The sequence below is a fragment of the Lemur catta genome, chromosome 4 (assembly GCF_020740605.2).
Source record: "Lemur catta isolate mLemCat1 chromosome 4, mLemCat1.pri, whole genome shotgun sequence".
NCBI lineage: Eukaryota > Metazoa > Chordata > Mammalia > Primates > Lemuridae > Lemur > Lemur catta.
Genome location: NC_059131.1, coordinates 46,819,322 through 46,836,904, shown reverse-complemented (window position 1 = coordinate 46,836,904; position 17,583 = coordinate 46,819,322). Strand labels below are relative to the sequence as shown.

Sequence of the window (17,583 nt, the reverse complement as noted above, 5' to 3'; positions counted from 1 at the left end):
GGCTCATGAGTAGATTTTGGGTGATGTCAGATTTTTATTCAGAAATTTATCTGATCGTACATCAATGAACATTTCAGAACATTGATACTTCAGAACTTAATATTTCTTGTTCAGCAGTAAAAGAAAAAAATACAGCTTTTACATTGATTTCCCCAAAATAAGCCCCATTTTCAGCAAGAGGGGAGATGCAAGCACTTTAAATATGGATGTTATTATGATAATATACAGTTTTGTAGTTTGTGAGGAATAAACAATCATCTCTATTCCATCTTTCTGTCTTCTGATATATAAATCCTGGAATCTGGCAATTCTAGCTCAGAAGAACCCATTAGTGTGCTTTGTCTTTGAAGCTTTAAAAATTCTCATATGCCATTAGAAAAAGTAGTTCTATGATTCCACTAGAATATAAGGTCCATGAGGTGAGGATTTTTTTGTCTGTTTTGTTCTCTGCTTTCTATCTAATGCATAGAATAGTTCCTGGCACATAGTAGGCACTCAGTCAATATTTTTTAATAATTGCATAAATTCTTGCCTTTAGTAGAAAAAGTGAAGTTTTTCATGTCAGTGAATTAATGTTTATGTTATTCAGAAAGCAGAGTCTGTCGCTGGGAAGAAATGATATAGTTCAGCTAAAAGAAGCCTACAAATGGATAACTCACCCCCTGTTTTCAGAGGAACTGGGTGTTCCCATTGATGGAAAGGTATTGGGTCATCAGCATTGTTAATTTCATTCTCTGATTTTACTAGTTTTACTTCATTATATGGGAGCGTTTTGGTTAGCCGAAAGAATCTTCTTTTTAAATAATCCAGTGAAGGATTTTTAAGCTTTTAAGATTTTAATTTCTAACTGTCTTAAGTTGAGGTTAAAGCCTTTCTTCATTTTTTCCCCCCAAAGAGTTCTTTGTGATCCAAGACATTCATGAGTGTAACAGGTGCAGTGTACCCTAATTGACCTTAAAAGGTTAGAAATGAATCTTTGCCTTTAATGTATTTATAGTTTAATTGGAGGAACAGAATTGCTGATGTAAAGCAATATATAAATAACTATGAGCAAGTGTAGAGTCAACTCTAGACTATTTAATTTTGGTTTATCTGTGGCTAATCTTGTTTTCAAATACATAGAATCTATTCAACTACAGTGAAAGTAGGCTCAGTCTATCCTACCTTGTTGGTATCTCAAATCCCTCTGCTTACTCTTAGGCAGTAAGTGTCTTTAAAACCAGAATACTCCCCTTTTCCAGAGCAGACCTTGCCTCAGTCTCTGGAATGGATTGAACTTTAGGAGAGAGCTCAACAGATTTCCATATGTGAAAACAGGACATATTCTCAGGTCATCTTAAATTAGATTTTAATAGTATGGCCTCACTGCTTCATCATTTTGCTTCAAGGAAATTCCCTGAATAACACATACACCCCTATTCAAGTAAAATCACAAAACCATCTTCTAAAGCTTGTTTGTTTTTAAACCATTCTGAATTATATAGCTGTATTTCCTTCTGTTAGTAAGAATATGCTCTGACTGTTCTTTAAACTGAATATTGAGAAAATAGAAAATAAAACCACTTCACAGATAGTATGAAGAGGAAATGAGGTAATGAAAGTACTTTGGAAACTAGAGAAGTCATTAATGCAAAATATTTTTACCTCAAATTTCAGTTTTGGAGTGCAAATCATTTTACATGTTGAATCAGTGAGAACAGAAAATAGAACACAAAAGATGCAATAATATAATAGATTCAGGTTGAGTGAAGCTTTCTTGAATAAAAAGAATGTGTTATTCATTTTTATTTTATTTTATGGATTAGAACAAGGAACAAAAAAACCTATTCATTATTGTGATTCTAAAGTAGCTAATAGGCTTGTTAATGATGTAATGAATTCAGTAAATACAAAAATCAATAAATATAGAACTCAAAACAGAAAAAATTTTAATGTGGTATGATTTTCTTTCAATGTATAATTTTGTATATTCTCCATGGAGTAAAAAGTATATAGAGTATGAAATTGTGCTTTTTTGGTGTACAAGAATGTTCATTGTAGCATTTTTTTATAACAGAAAAATTTTCTACAATTTAACTGTCCAACAATCCCTAGAGTTGAAAAGATATCCATGATGTATTATTAAATAAAGCAATTTTCCAAAAGCATGTTTAATATCTCAAAAATTACATACACATATGTTTTCATAAAAATGGCAAGAAAGAAACACGCCAAACTGTTAAGAATTGTTGAGTGGGATTGAAAAACCATCCTGTATATATTTTATAATTTATATGTATTACTTTTATAATAAAACAAAACATTAAGGTCTCTCTTTTAAAACTCAAATCCATTAAGAAATTTGAGCACTTTAAAAAGAAGCTTCATACAGTTTTTAAGGATGTGAATAAAATGTGTTTTTGCCTTGCTAATAATTCTAATCATAGTATTGACAGAATAATTCTTCATTTTTCAATCTCCTTCTAATTCTCTGAATTCTCATTTATCTTCATACCTAATTTACATATTTGTCCAAAAATAATACAAATTTATTTAAAAATTTATTTTAAAATCTTTTTGGTAGGATCACTAGTGACTGAGTTGTAGAAATTAAAATAAATAAAGAAGTAAACAAACTATTTCCTTTACAGCTGCCCTGTGAACAAGCTGATATGAAAGCAGTAGTATTTCCAGTTTTCCTTGTCACTCTTCTTCTGAGCTAATCTTTGAGAGTTAATTTCTATTTCCATTCATAAGTTGTTAGATGTTAGTTTCCTTTTGCTCATTTTTAAACTGTCTTTATAATTTTTAGAGCTTGTTTGAAGTGAGTGTGGTCTTTGCTCACCCAGAAACAGTTGAGGATTGCCACTTCCTGTAAGTTGCCACGTAAACAACAATGTCAATTGTGTAAAATTGTTAATGCTGTTTGGTTTTCATGAAAATAGTATTGCTTCTCTTTCTGATGAGCATTTCAGAACTTGTCATGTCTTAGTAGGTTTAAAATGTGCCCTCTAACACAAGGTTCCTAGGAAAACCAATGCAGCTCATGTAGGGATTCATTTTGTCTGCCCTTGATACCCTGAGTTTAGCAGCCATGTTATATGAAATATATTTGAATTATATCAACCCAGAAATAAATTTGTTAACCTTTTATTTTAACTTGAATTTTATTTTAGAGGTACGATATGCGCAGATTGTTTCAAGCCAGCCAAAAACAAACAGGTAAGGATTCCCACTTCTTATTCGTTAGTGAGTTAAGTCTGAGCAGAATATTCAAATTAACAATAAAAAGCGTATGCATTAGAAATGTGGCAACTATGGCCGGGCGTGATGGCTCACGCCTGTAATCCTAGCACTCTGGGAGGCCGAGGTGGGTGGATCACTCGAGGTCAGGAGTTCGAAACCAGCCTGAGCAAGAGCGAGACCCCGTCTCTACTAAAAATAGAAAGAAATTATCTGGTCAACTAAAAATATATAGAAAAAATTAGCCGGGCATGGTGGCACATGTCTGTTGTCCCAGCTACTTGGGAGGCTGAGGCAGTAGGATCACTTAAGCCCAGGACTATGAGGTTGCTGTGAGCTAGGCTGACGCCACGGCACTCACTCTAGCCTGGGCAACAGAGTGAGACTCTGTCTCAAAAAAAAAAAAAAAAAAAAAAAGAAATGTGGCAACTATATTATACGAAGAATTAGTCTTTAAATAGTTCCATTTGCTACATTTATTTTTATTTCGTTCAATTTTTTTCAACCTTTACTTCTGGCTAGGGAGTCGGAGCACATAAACATCCTCATGTTGTGTCAATGTCTGGGTTGTTACCCTAATGTTGTTAAACTTAGAACCAGTGTTTCAATGATGTTACTATTACCCATTTGGGGAAATGCTGCTTTTAGATTTTAATCCCCTGAATTACAACATCTGGGAAAATCCATGATAAGTATCAGTAGTGTTCCAAACTTTCATCTAATATCCATTTTCCAGAAATTGGTATTTATATAATCCTAAGTAGATTATTTTACTTAGGACAGTCCTGAATTAATATAGTCTATTTCAAGCTACATTTGCATAAAGTACATTTTATTCAAACTCCCCTTTACTTTCTAATATTAGCTTATCTTCATGTTACTGAGCAAATTAGTTAGCATGTACTTTTAGTTCATATTATGCCAGCATAGAATGGCATGACACGATATTGGCAATCTTTTACGCCCCAGTTACTTAACTGGTTTTGTAGACAGAGTCAAGCATTCCTACAGTTTTCCTGACATCCATTTTGTTGTTGTGGTTGTTAAGAAGAATATAAGTTTATTGTCAGAAATACAGCTGTTGGTCTTGCCTCTTACTCTGACTAATTGCTGGGCCTTTTAGAACTGGGGGAAAAAGTCTGTGCTGAAATAATTAGAAATGCAGACCAAGCCTAAAGCTTCCCTACTTTTCTTATATCATGGTACACCTAAAACATTACCATGTTTGTTGAGTAACCTGAGGTTTACAGATAAAGTTGTTCCAGGTTGGAAGCAATAGGCCTGGGAGTTTTTATTGACTCCAGGCCCTGCCCAGCAGCCCTTTTGAACTAAAAAGATTAACATCTTGCCACAACTGTAATCCACTGCTGTACCAGTTGGGAAGCTCTGCCCAAATGACCTGTAAGTCATGTTTATGATGAAGATCTAGTTTTACTTTTTGTTGTCTTTGAGGAAATATTCAAGTGCCAGCATCAAATAATAGGATAAGGAAATTTTTGTCAAAGCATCATAGACACCACACCATTTGGCAAGTGGGAGTTGTAGAGTCTCAAATGTAGTTTTCTTGCCTCATAGGTGGGAGTAAATTGAATGACCTTTTGAGATTTTTTTCAGGCCTAAGTTTTCATATCTTATCAAACAGGCATTTAATTTTCAGTTCTAGCGCTATGGTACCTTATAGAACTCCCTAGGGCTCCCCAGAATATGGTTTAGAAAAATCATTGCTTTGGCTGATAATAGACGGATTTCTTATAAGAGAAGAAATAATTGTGATTTATCATAGCAAGCCATCTATATGCCTAATTAGTTCCGGTATGTCTCCTATGCAGTTGGACTTTTCTTATCTTAAAAAACCCAAGTGGGGCATTTGTTGTAGATGCCCTTCTATTCAGTAGAATGAATTTGTTTACTTTTTGTCACTGGTGAGTAATACTGAGTTGCTAGATGCCAGGGCAGGCTGGTTGGTTGTTTTACCCCTTACCCTGGGAGCCAACTCCTAAATTATATAGTGTGGCTTCTGAAGGGATATAGGGAAGAAAAGGTAGATGGATCAATCTGAATTGCATTGAGGTCTGGGAAAAAAATTCAAAGCATATTTTCTGCATGTCATTTTGCATTTGAAGAATATCATATTTTGAGAGGAGTGGGACAGTACAGTGAAGGAGACCTTTCTGCTAGATTTACCTGGTATCATAGACATAGGCTACCAGATGGCAGAAAGGGTTGTAGAGGTATACCAGTTGCAGAACTGACATGAATCCTTAAGTTTTATTTATGTTCTTGAAAAGGTCAAGTATTCCTCCCTTTTAAGGATGTAGAATGTTATAATTTCTCCCACCATGTTCTATGTTTCACCTCTGATGTTTTCTCATCTAGATGATAAAATGTCTTTTCTTTTCATTTTACCCTATATAGTCGGTATTCACTAGAATGGCAGTTATGAAAGCTTTGAATAAGATAAAAGAAGAGGATTTCTGCAAGTAAGTAGAAGTGTAGAAACAAGGAAGCATCATGGAATTTTAGAATAAAGGGAATGTTTGAGATAAACTGGATTATCTCTAAGACAAGACTTGATGTATTTCAGGGACCAGGATTGTGTCTTAGTCATTGTTATATCCCCAATCCCTGGCACGGTACCTGGCATGTAGCGGTGTTCAATAAATGTTTGTCAAATTAATATTTGAATTTATGAATCAAGTCCAACTTTTTTATCTTTTATAAGAGGATATTGACATTTAAAGAGCGATTTGACTTATCTAAGATTTCAACTAGATAGTAGAGAGTGGACCTCAAGCCAGATTTCCTGATGCCCCAGCTCAGTGCTATTCCCATTACATCCCTAATCCTGTGCGTCCTAGTATTGTCCATCTCCAGAGGAGGGAAAAGGCAGCTCTTGAGTTTCTTCACTTGTTCAAATGTGCTGAAATACAATAAATGCAATAAATCTTATATTTTTATTCTCACTGCATTCATTGTATTAAATCAAATATTGTAGTTATCTTTCAAGAAGATCCTTGAGTAAATTTCAAACAATGATGTCTTAAGGAGCGTTTCATATATTTTAATGACTACAATGAGTCTCAGAATGGAAGCAGCAGTTCTGAGTTTCTAACTGCTTTCTTTGTCAAGACATCTTGGGAAAGCACATGAAACTTTCAAGCCATGCATTTGGGATTAAATCCACATCTGGTCATTTAGAGGTAGACTCCAATCTATGGCTTTGGAAATTCTTAGAGACAGAGAATAAAACCACACATTATTCTTTCTTGGATTGAAGTTTCTTAGCTAAGAGGTCAGATTCTGCCACATTCCACTTTTTCTGGCTCTGTGGTCTGATTTCCAAGGTCATAGTTGGAATGAAAAGGAAAAAGAGAGAAAAGTGGTAGAGTACCTTCCCTATGGGTGAGACTTACTAACTATGCACCAGCTTTACCCAAAAGATTGAGGATCATGTAAGCCAGCAGTTAGCAGCAAGTGGCCATGGATAGCAAAATAGTTAAAAAGCCTAGAGGGGCTTCCATTTCATATATATGGATTTTCCCCCCAAATCTCAAAGCTGTTGGAAATTATTATCTGGAAAAATGAGGCCTCTTGAGGTTGCAAGGTAGCAGCAGAGCTCTGATTTACTTACTGTCACTCTCCTGTGTTAAAAGTGGCACTCCAGAGGCCTGATAGACCCTTATTGTTCCAAAACTTATAGTTCGGGAGAGGCTTATTCATTGAGGGACTCAGGTTCTGTGTGTTTCAGACAATGCTGATTCATCTTAGTTTTGTGATTCAATATTATGTCTGGAAAATAGTAGCTATAAAATTTATTTTGTTTTGCAGGCAGTTTCCTTGTCCTCCAAACTCACCAAAGGCTGTATGCACTGTTCTTGAAATTGAATGCGCTCATGGTGCTGTTTTTGTGGCTGGTAAAACATTTAGTCTAGAATATATGACACTGTGAACTTACTCTCCTTTCTGAAAAACTCGGCTGACTCCTCTTCTGTCTTATTCTTATTATTGTTATTAGGTTCTGATTAGTTTACTCTTTAGAGAAATAGAACTAATGGCCAAACTTATTTTAAGGATCACTCAGGAGATCTGTTAATTAAAATGTCATGCCAAAGGGAAATGATACTTCCCAGGTTTTGATAGTTTTCATCATAGATAGCCAAGTAGAAATATGGGTAGATGCAGAGACCCAAAACTGGTCAGGAGAAAGACAGCAGCACAGAGGATATTTTATAACATAAAAGCAAACTTGAAAAAATAAATTATCTCCAAAATGACTAAACACTTGGCTTCTACCGAGAAAAAAAAAAAAGTTGCATTGACTTTCCCAAGAGGCAATCTAGCAGACAGTTTTGTTTTGAAAGTTACAGCTGTTTTATACAGTAACAGCTGAAATGAAATTGTTCTTTAGCCTTGACTATAATATTCTGCCGTAGGGCAACGAAAGCTACCTGCGGTAGTCTAGTTTTATTTGTAAAGCAGTAAGTCATATTCTATTAGGGTTTTTTTACTTTAAAAAACTTCAAAATTTCCTGTATTTGGATTCTTTGGAATATGTTACCACCAATAACTATTGCATTGAAAGTATTTTTAATCAGGTATAAAAGCAATAGTTTTTCTTGATCTTTGGTGCATTCTGTAATATTATATAACTTAGGCAATCAGATTAATAAATATATTGAGCATTTCTTCCAAATTCATTTGGTGCACCATTCATATCATGTCTTTAGCCACCTATTCTATTGTTACTTAAGATCTTTTTATTTCATTATCTACATGTCTATGTGTGGACTCCCCAAATTAGATTATAAGTTAGTTAAAAGCTAGGCCTTGTTTTATATCATAGCATCTATGATATTGGCACTCATTAAATAGTTTTTGCTCCTCTTTTTATCCTATTATGTTAATCACGCCATTCCATCCAGGCTACCTGATATTTCTTTGACAGGGAGATATAATAAATACTCCAGAAATCTACCACAAACTCCTTGGATAATTGATGGAGAAAGGAAGCTGGAATCTTCAGTGGAAGAATTGATTTCAGATCATCTGTTGACAGTATTCAAAGCAGAGAGTAAGTTTTAAATTTTCTTTTTTCTTTTTCTTTTTTTTTTGAGAGACAGAGTCTTGTTCTGTGGCCTGGGCTAGAGTACAGTAGCGTCATCATAGCTCATTGCAACCTCAAATTCCTGGGCTCAAGTGATCCTCCTGCCTCAGCCTCCCAAGTAGCTGGGACTGTAGGCATGCGTCACCACACTCTGCTACTTTTTTTCTACTTTTAGTAGATATGGGGTCTTGCTCTTGCTCAGGCTGGTTTCAAACTCCTGACCTCAAGCAATCCTGCTTTGGCCTCCCAGAGTGCTAGGATTATAGGCATGAGCCACTGCACCCAGCCTATAATTTTTATATTTTAAATACATTGTCTATCATTAGTAGATTTCTTGGGGGTGGCAGGAAAGATTTCTATATTTTGATAATCACTGCCAACTCTGGGCCCCTTGGCTGTAGGCTTCCCATGAACAGGGATCATCATCATATCCTGAGTGCCTCTGGCCTGGCTGGATTTCAACCAAGGCACCCAAAAATGTCTTTCTTTCCTCTCTCAAGATGGCTGATCTCTTTTGGGGAAATTAAAAACAGTTGTGAAACTATTTTAAATGAATGCACTTAAGCCCTGACGTTGGCACATCTCAAGGTGCCAAGGGAGAATATGAGAAAATTAAAGCACATCTTCCACAACTAGTTCTTGTTCAAGAGTAATCACTTGCAAATGTCTGCTTCTGTCTTAACCTATAAAGTGTCCTGGGATAAAGTTCAGGCCTAGAGAAAATATTAATAGATCAACAGCAACCATTTTATTATAGAGTGACTTAATGGCAGCTGTATTGTGTTTTGATTTCCTCAGTTTTAATGAGCTGAGTTTGTGGGATGAGTCAGGTCCTGTCAGGCTTATGTTTCCCTTGTCTCAACAGGCCTGTCAAGTCAAAGGCAGCATAAAGTCTTGTGATTTCAGTAGGATTAGATAAGAGGAAAGGGACTCAGATTTCATTTGCAGGAAATTGTGTTACATGTCAGGAAAAAGTGCAAGCAGTAAGTGATGTCACTCTTTGGAATGTGGCTCCTAGCATAATTAGAAAACCCTTTTCTGGGGAACCAGCTAGATATCCATCCTTCTCTCTAAAAAACCTTAAGACAAATGTGCTTTGAGAACGACAAGTGGATGGTCTAGGTGAGAGATGATTTGCCAGAAGGAAAAAGAAGCACTTCAAACTCCATCCCTTTTATAATTTGTTGCCTATCAGGTAGGTGCACCCTTTTTTAATGGTCTTTAAGAATTGTTTTCTAAATGAAGAAGTAACTCAGCAACCTAATATTTTACAAAATCTTAGTAGTAAAGACTCTGGGATATTACCGTGAACATTTACCCACTTAATTTGGTATTTACAAACTGATTATCTCATAAGACTTATGCAAGTTATGAAGAAGTGAAATAAAGCGTTAGCACAAAAAGTTCCTTTTACATTTTTCTTGGGGCCACCTTACTCCCTTTGTATAAGAAGATTCAAGAAACCTTCAGTTCTAACTGTCCTAGTCCCAAGGAAGCCCCTGTTACCTCCAGGGCTACTAGAAGGGCTCTTTCAGAGATGTTTTCCCCCTTGCAATCTTTCATGAAGGCAGTTTGTTGTCATTTTTCCATTTGAGGTGGAAAAATTGTCCTCAAACTGAAAATAAAGCAAATTATGTGTTCAGCATCTGAAATGTGTGCTGAAGTAATTTACTGAGAGCCGCTTGGGCAAAAGCACACCTTGGGGGCTCTGTGCTAACTGGCTCCTTGTCAGGGGGTAAAACCTTGCTGTTTGAAACCCCCAATTAATAGCATCAATTTGCTTAAACCTGTGCTTCTCAGATATATTACTTGTTATTTTTGATTAACGGTTCATATCTGACAACTCTGGGATGTTGGTTCTAAGTATTGTACCCTTAAATTTTATAGCACTATGAAATAAACCAGTATTATGTGGAGCAGCCTAGCTACTTATATAAACATTCCTTCCCCTAAGTGGGATATGGAGACTTGTTTCTCAGTCACTTCAAACTGGCACATCATGTGATCTACTTGCTAATTCCCTAGTTAATAAGTAATAAATTTTGATACATTCTTAAAATCAATGTGTCTAAAAAAATTTCCCCTAATACATTTATTATTACTTCACTTATTGAATAAATGTTTGTCATGTCAGTTCCCTGCTGAAAACTGGTCAATTGCTAGCTACAGGATAAAGTCCAACTACTTAACTTGATATTCTGGGATTCTGGGCCTTCCTAGGGTCCAAGAAAGTTTCCTTAGTTCTCAAGTTTGAAACACTTTTCTAAAAGATATGATAAATGCCCCTTTTCTCTTAGTGTGGATTTTGCACTTCTGTGGCCTTCTTGAGAGCCTGGCTTTCTGTACCTCTTTTTTACTGATAGGCTGATATGAATTTAAGATTTCTGGCCTGACTTAGCAGTAGCTGGTAGACTTATCTCTATGAGGCCTGTTCATCCCCTTCACCCTTGCCAGTCACAGATTCTGGCTTAGTCACTGTGGAGCCCCTGGTTCTTTGACATGGCTGATTGGGAGATGGAGGTTGGCAGGTATAAGACAAACCATAGACCCAGGGAGTCTGTATCTTCAGCTTCCCAGGTGCCATTTGCATTCTTAATTCAGCTATGGCCATCCATCCTTACTGCTACACCTTGAGTCTGTTAACTCCGACTTGAAGCTACTGATATTGCTATGGGTTTGTTAGTAATTTAACACTGGAGTGTAAACACAGAATGGAGGGTTCTGTGGGACTTAGTGGTCACAGAATCCTGCTCCCTGCCTGGCTGTCCTAGTTCTATATCTAAGAAAGCTGTGCAACTTTTTTTTTTTTTAATTTAATCATTTTCTCCTTCCAATATTTGCAGCTTTTAGTCTGTGATGATCCATTTATCTTAGAGTGTTTACTGATTTTATAATGGTTCCAGTTTAGGTTTGATTATATATATAATGAATTTGCTTTTTAAAGTCAAACCTTCTTTTTCTCTTCTCCTTATAGAATTTAATTCTTAACTAAATGTTTTTCTTTGTTTCGAGGAAAGAAAGAAAGATGATAGAGTTTTCACCATAAGGTTGTGGTGGTGGTGGTGGTGGGACCGTCTCCCAAACAGTGCTCTGCTTTTGGCTCTCCCAGGGGGCGGTGACATGGGATGATAGTTAAGGTCTGACTTTAACATCAGCAACACCTAGCTCTGCCATTTAATTATGTGACCTTGGGAAAATTACCTAACTTTCTAAAGGTTGATGTTTTTTTATTTCATACTTATTTCATATGCTTATAATAAGGATTAAATAAAATAATGTATCCATAATTTTTAGCCCAGTGCCTAGCATAAACTAAGTATTCAATAAATGGTGTTTATTGTTACCATTACTATTTTTAGTAGAAATTAGGATTAGAGGAAGAATGATGACTGTCCCTTGGGATTCTCTTGTAGATTGTTCAAGATCTTAAATTGGTTTTCTTCCAAAGGTTAGGAACAAATATCTTAGGGCTATTATGTCTCTGATTTTTTTTTTCTTTGTCTACTTTCCAAAGGTTTTAATTTTTCATCCTCTGGAAGAGAAGATGTAGATGTGAGAACATTAGGAAATGGTAAGATTGCAACAGCATTACCTGATTAGAACTAACTTTACAATTATCAACCTTTCCAGACAGCAGGCTGACTGTAGTCACTTAATCAAAACCAAAATGAGCAGAGCCCAGAGCTTCTCTAAGTTAGGAAACTTTGTGGATTATGGAGCTACCTTTATAAATTATATGCTATATGTCTTAACAGGAATCATTTCTTCAAAGGCCATTCTTATTATATACCTGTAGATTATATGGGACTTTTTTGTGCATTAACAATGAAAGGCCTGATTTTTTTTTCAAAATTTTGATTATTAATTGCTTCATTTAATAACATTTCAGAAGTACTGGTACAGTTTTCAAAATCTACACCTTCATTTAAAAATTCTACTCTCTTAGCCTTCATTTCTCATTTTACCTTGTTGCACTACGAGATGATGAGAGTTAATCCTGAGTTACTTGAAATTTATAGTCTTTTTCTCATGGAATCACAGCTTTTCCGTTTCACTAGTGGATTAGGCAGGGAGGATGGATTTCAACAGGACATTGCTGCATGTGACAATGTTACATTAGTGTAACCAAGCTAATTAGTAGTTGTTTGAATTTTATTTTGTAATTAACACAGGCTTGTTCATGGACCTTTGGGAAAACAGTCATTTTCACATATTGCCTGTGCTGGGGTTTAGCAGCCCCCACCCCCAAAAAGCCCCTTGATTCTTTTCACACATTCTTCCCTCCCCCAGATGTAGTCATGTCACTAAACTTTCAATCCTCTAGAGCTCAACTCGTTTTTCACACCTCCTAACCCTCTTGCATTAGCCCAAATGTTAACTCCATCAACACGTTTCTGTTTCATGACGGGGTGTGTGCTGCCAGGAAGGCCCTTTGCAATTGAGCTGGTGAATCCTCATAGAGTACATTTCACTTCACAAGAAATTAAGGAACTTCAGCAGGTAAACCACTTCATGACATGGAAATCGTCATGTTTCTGCAACTCTCTAACTGAGCTAGAGTGCTAATTGTTTTCCTTTTTCTGCTACCACAGAAAATTAATAAGTCATCTAACAAAATCCAAGTACGTGACTTGCAGCTGGTCACAAGGTAAGGGTAGGCTTACTGGAGATGATTTCAGAAAGGAAGTTTTAGTTGCAGATCATATATCTAATAAGGGAATTGCATCCAGCATATATAAAGAACTCTAACAACCCAATTAAAAATGAGGAAATGATTAAGTAGACATTTCTCTGAGGAAGATATATGAATAACCAATGAACACATGACAAAATGTTCAACATCATTAGTCATTAGGGAAATGCAAATCAAAACCACAATGAGATCCCACTTCACACCCACTAGGATGGTTATCAAAAAGACAGAAAATAACAAGTGTTGGCAAGAATGTGGAGATATTTGAACCCTCATACCTTGCTGGTGGGATTGTAAGTGCGACCACTTTGGAAAAGTTTGGCAGTTTCTTTAAAGGTTAAACATAAATTTACCATATGACCCAACAATTCCACTTTAGATATTATATATGCAAGAGAAATGAAAACGTATATCCACACAAGGACTTGTACATGAATGTTCATAGTAGCATTATTCATAATACCGAAGAAGTAGAAACTACCAAAATGTCTGTGGATAAACAAAATGTGGTATTTCCACATAATGGAATAGTATTAGGTTATTAAGTATGAAATGTCCGATTTCCTTAAGTACTAAGTTTGACAGTTGATATCTCTGACATTGTACTTTGACACTTCTTGTTTTATTTTTATTGTGAAGGTACATCCTTGGTCTTTCCAACACACATTTTTGCCTTGTGATTATCTTTCACATTATTTTTAGAGCAATTTTTGTGAAACCATGGATAAGTCAAAATTTTGTGTTATTTTCAAATATGAGTTCCATTGTGGAACCAATGCAGTGCAGACAGCTAGAAATATCAACGAAGTGCTTGGGAAGGATGTGGCTAATGAACGCACAGTATGTTGATGCTTTGAAAAGTTCCGTTCTGATGATTTCAATCTTGAAAATGACCCACATAGATGACTTGAGACCAAGGTGGATAATGATGAGCTGAAAGCTATAGTGGAAGTGAATCCATCTCAACCTATGTGTGAATTAGCAACAAGGTTTGATGTTACTATTCCAACAATATGGGGCCATTTGAAACAAATCGACAGGGTAAAGAAGCTGGATTGATGGGTTTTGCATGAATTAAATGAGCATCAGAAGAGAAATCGTCTTGAAGCTTTCCTTTCTTTGCTGTCATGACATAAAGGCAAACCATTTCTACACTGTATTGTTACATGTGATGAAAAATGGATTCTTTTTGACAATTGTTAAGCATTCAGCATAATGGTTAGGTGACAATGAAGTGCCAAAACACAGTCCAAAACTGAATATTCATCAAAGAAAAGCTAATGGTGTCTATTTGGTGGTCCAGCGCTGGTATTATCCACTACAGCTTCATGAAACCTGGTCAGTCGACTACAGCAGATGTCGACTGCAACCAACTGGATGAAATGATGAGGATGCTTGAGATTAAGCAGCTGAGATTGGTCAACAGAGACAATGCTTGACGATATGTCGAACAAACAATGCTGCTCAGACTACAGCAGCTGGACTTGGAAACTCTGTCATCCACTGTATTCACCAGACCTTGCACCAACTGACTACTTGTTCCAGGCTTTGGACCACTTCTTTCAATGAAAAATATTCAGTTCTCAACAAGCTGAGGAAAACGCCTTTTGTGATTTCATCACCACCTTGCTCTCCGGGCTTCTTTGCTGCTGGCATAAACAAGCTACAGTTAAGATGGCAACAATTGGGCAGGCACAGTGGCTCACACCTGTAATCCTAGCACTCTGGGAGGCCAAGGTGGGAGAATCGCTTGAGGTCAGGAGTTCGAGACCAGCCTGAGCAAGAATGAAACCCCATCTCTACTAAAAATAGAAAAAATTAGCCAGGTGTGGTGGCATGCACCTGTAGTCCCTGCTACTTGGGAGGCTGAGGCAGGAGGATTGCTTGAGCCCAGGAATTTGAGGTTGCTGTGAGCTAGGCTGACGCACTCTAGCCAGGGCAACAGACTGAGACTTTGTCTCAACAAAATAAGATGGCAAAACTGTGTCGACAGTTTAAGCTCATACTTTGATTGTTTGAGGTATAATAAACTCAATTTTTGATTCAAAATCGGACATTTCATATTTAATGACCTAATATTTGATAATGGAATGAAGTACTGATGCATGCTACAACATGGATGAACCTTGAAAACATTATGAAATAAAAAGGGAGTTAGTCACAAAACACCACATACTGTATGATTCTGTTTTATAGGGAATGTTCAAAATAGGGAAATCTATAGAGACAGAAAGTCAATTAGTGGTTGTCTAGGGCCGGGGGAAAAGGGGAATGGGAAGTGATGCTAATGGGCATGAAGTTTTTTTGGAGAGATGATAAAAGTATTATAAAATTAGATTGTGGTGATAGCTGCACAACTCTGAAAACATACTAAAAAACATTGAATTGGGCAGTTAAAATGGGGGAATTTTATAGAAATTCTATCTCATTAAAGCTATTTTTACAGAAAGGGAAACTTGGAGCAATTTGTGTGTATTTTATATATTCAGACAAACCTTTTTTATTGTTTTTGTTTAGAGAGGCAATAGGACATATGAAAGAAGGTGAAGAAGAAAAGACCAAGACCTATAGTGCCTTAATATGGACAAATAAAGCAATACAGAAGAAAGACATTGAATTCCTAAATGATATAAAGGTAATTCAAGTGTTCCTATTCTTTTTTATTTTATTTTTCTATTTCCTATAAAAGAATCCATTGTCTTCTAGTTTGTTACCCTCAAGTTACAGAGCATGGGCTTTGGGGTCTGTGAGACCTGGTTTCACACCCTGGCTTTGCCATTTGCTAGTTGAATAGGCAACACCTCTGGCCTGTTGGAGAGGCAGTGTTGTTAGCAATGAAGAGCCCGACTCTGAAGACAGATTGCCTGAGTTCAAATCCTAGATCTGCATTTCTTGGCTGTGTGTCTTTGGACAAATTACTTAGCCTCTTGGTGCTTCAATTTCTTCATCTATAAAATTAGTTAAAAGAATTAAATGAGTTTAATCATACAAAGCACTGAGAACGGTACCTGGCACATAGAAAACATTCAGCAATGCTATTATAATATTTGGTTATCTGTAAAAAATAAATATGAGATAGGGCTTATCTAATAGAATTGATGTTGAGATTAAGTACGTGAATAAAACATATGATAATATATCTAAAGCATGTACATTTGGCACATGCTAAGTTTTCCTTCATATCAGCATGTCACTGCAGAGGGTCTGCCTGTTCATTTGCTTATTTCTTCCCACCTGTGCCCACCTCTTCCTGTAAAGAGAATTTACTTTCAAATGCAGGGAATGAGCATAAATGGGCACAAAGGTGCATACAGTTACCACAACATTGTTTAAATTGGCAATATTTTGTAACAATCTAGATGACCTACTAGAAGGAACTGGTTTAATATTATGGCTTATCTGTATAATGGACTATTACTGTCCAACCATTAAAAATTATGTGGTAGATTAATATTTTTGACATAGGAAAATGTTCCTGATAAGTGCTAAGGGGGTTTAAAACAAGGTATAGAGGATATGTTGTACTTTAAGCATACATTATATATGTATATATGTGTATATATATACAGATAATTATGTAGAAAACAAATTCTGTGACAAAAGATACCATAAATAGGGTTTATATTCATCATGAAAAATAAAGACACCCTAATAGATAAAAAGGAATAGGCAGCTGAAAAATGAGCAACTACAAATGACCAAGAATCATTTTAAAAGATGCTCCATCTCCAGGTTGAAGTAACAAGAAGATATCACTTTATTCTCCTTAGACTAATAATACCTTTCATTGGGTTGGGTGGAGGAGAAAGACAGTTGGATACATTGTCAGTAGAAATGCAAAATGTTCCAACCTTTTTGGAAAATGTGGCAATGACTATAAAATTTTAAAATATACTGGTCTTCTATTGACAGTCTGTCCGATAGAAATAAAACTCCAGTCGTAATGATATGTACACAATGATGTTTATTGACTTTGTTCAAAGCAGTAAAATCAACAACAAAAAAATCTAGAAACAAAATCAATGTCCTTCAATAAGAAAATGGTAGAATAAATTGGAATATTATACAGCTCTTAAAAAACCAAAAACAGCATATGATCGTATTTAATTCATATATTAGTTTATATATATATGCCTAAAAATATTAGGAAAAAAGTAGAGGTGTGTCTACATCTACAACTTGTAGGAGCACCATGACATTATAAAAAAAAAGTGAAGTGCAAACAATGTTTATGAATATTTTGGTGAAAACATAAAAGTCATTCACCTGCTTATAGAAGCTCATTTATAAAATGTGGGATGGACATCACCTACAGTGGCCCTTCAGTTCTCAGTTTCTATGATTCTATATCTAAGATCCTTTGGCTTTTCGCCCTCCTATGTAGGGGCCTTTAGGGTGATAGCTATAATATAGACAGACACCTTTAACACATTGACTGCCACACTAGAAAAATAATTTTTTTCCTTGGAGCCACCATGTTTTACTACAAAAATAGAATAAAAACTTCAAACATAAAACAATCCTTTCTAATTTAATGAAAAATGTGTTATTTTTCGTTGTTTTC

General features: G+C 35.9%; 1 protein-coding gene across 4 annotated transcripts in view; it reads left to right on the top strand.

The window, feature by feature from the left end:
* The window catches only part of PUS10 (pseudouridine synthase 10), a 68,959-nt gene that overhangs the window by 29,687 nt on the left and 21,689 nt on the right, over positions 1–17,583 (top strand). For all 4 annotated transcript variants that reach the window (XM_045549670.1, XM_045549671.1, XM_045549672.1 and 1 more), the window contains 10 exons: positions 590–701; positions 2,792–2,853; positions 3,156–3,201; positions 5,638–5,702; positions 7,051–7,136; positions 8,168–8,293; positions 11,841–11,897; positions 12,750–12,826; positions 12,919–12,974; positions 15,537–15,654. In XM_045549670.1, coding sequence (XP_045405626.1) covers positions 590–701; positions 2,792–2,853; positions 3,156–3,201; positions 5,638–5,702; positions 7,051–7,136; positions 8,168–8,293; positions 11,841–11,897; positions 12,750–12,826; positions 12,919–12,974; positions 15,537–15,654 — 805 coding nt within the window. The remainder of the gene's footprint in view (positions 1–589; positions 702–2,791; positions 2,854–3,155; positions 3,202–5,637; positions 5,703–7,050; positions 7,137–8,167; positions 8,294–11,840; positions 11,898–12,749; positions 12,827–12,918; positions 12,975–15,536; positions 15,655–17,583) is intronic.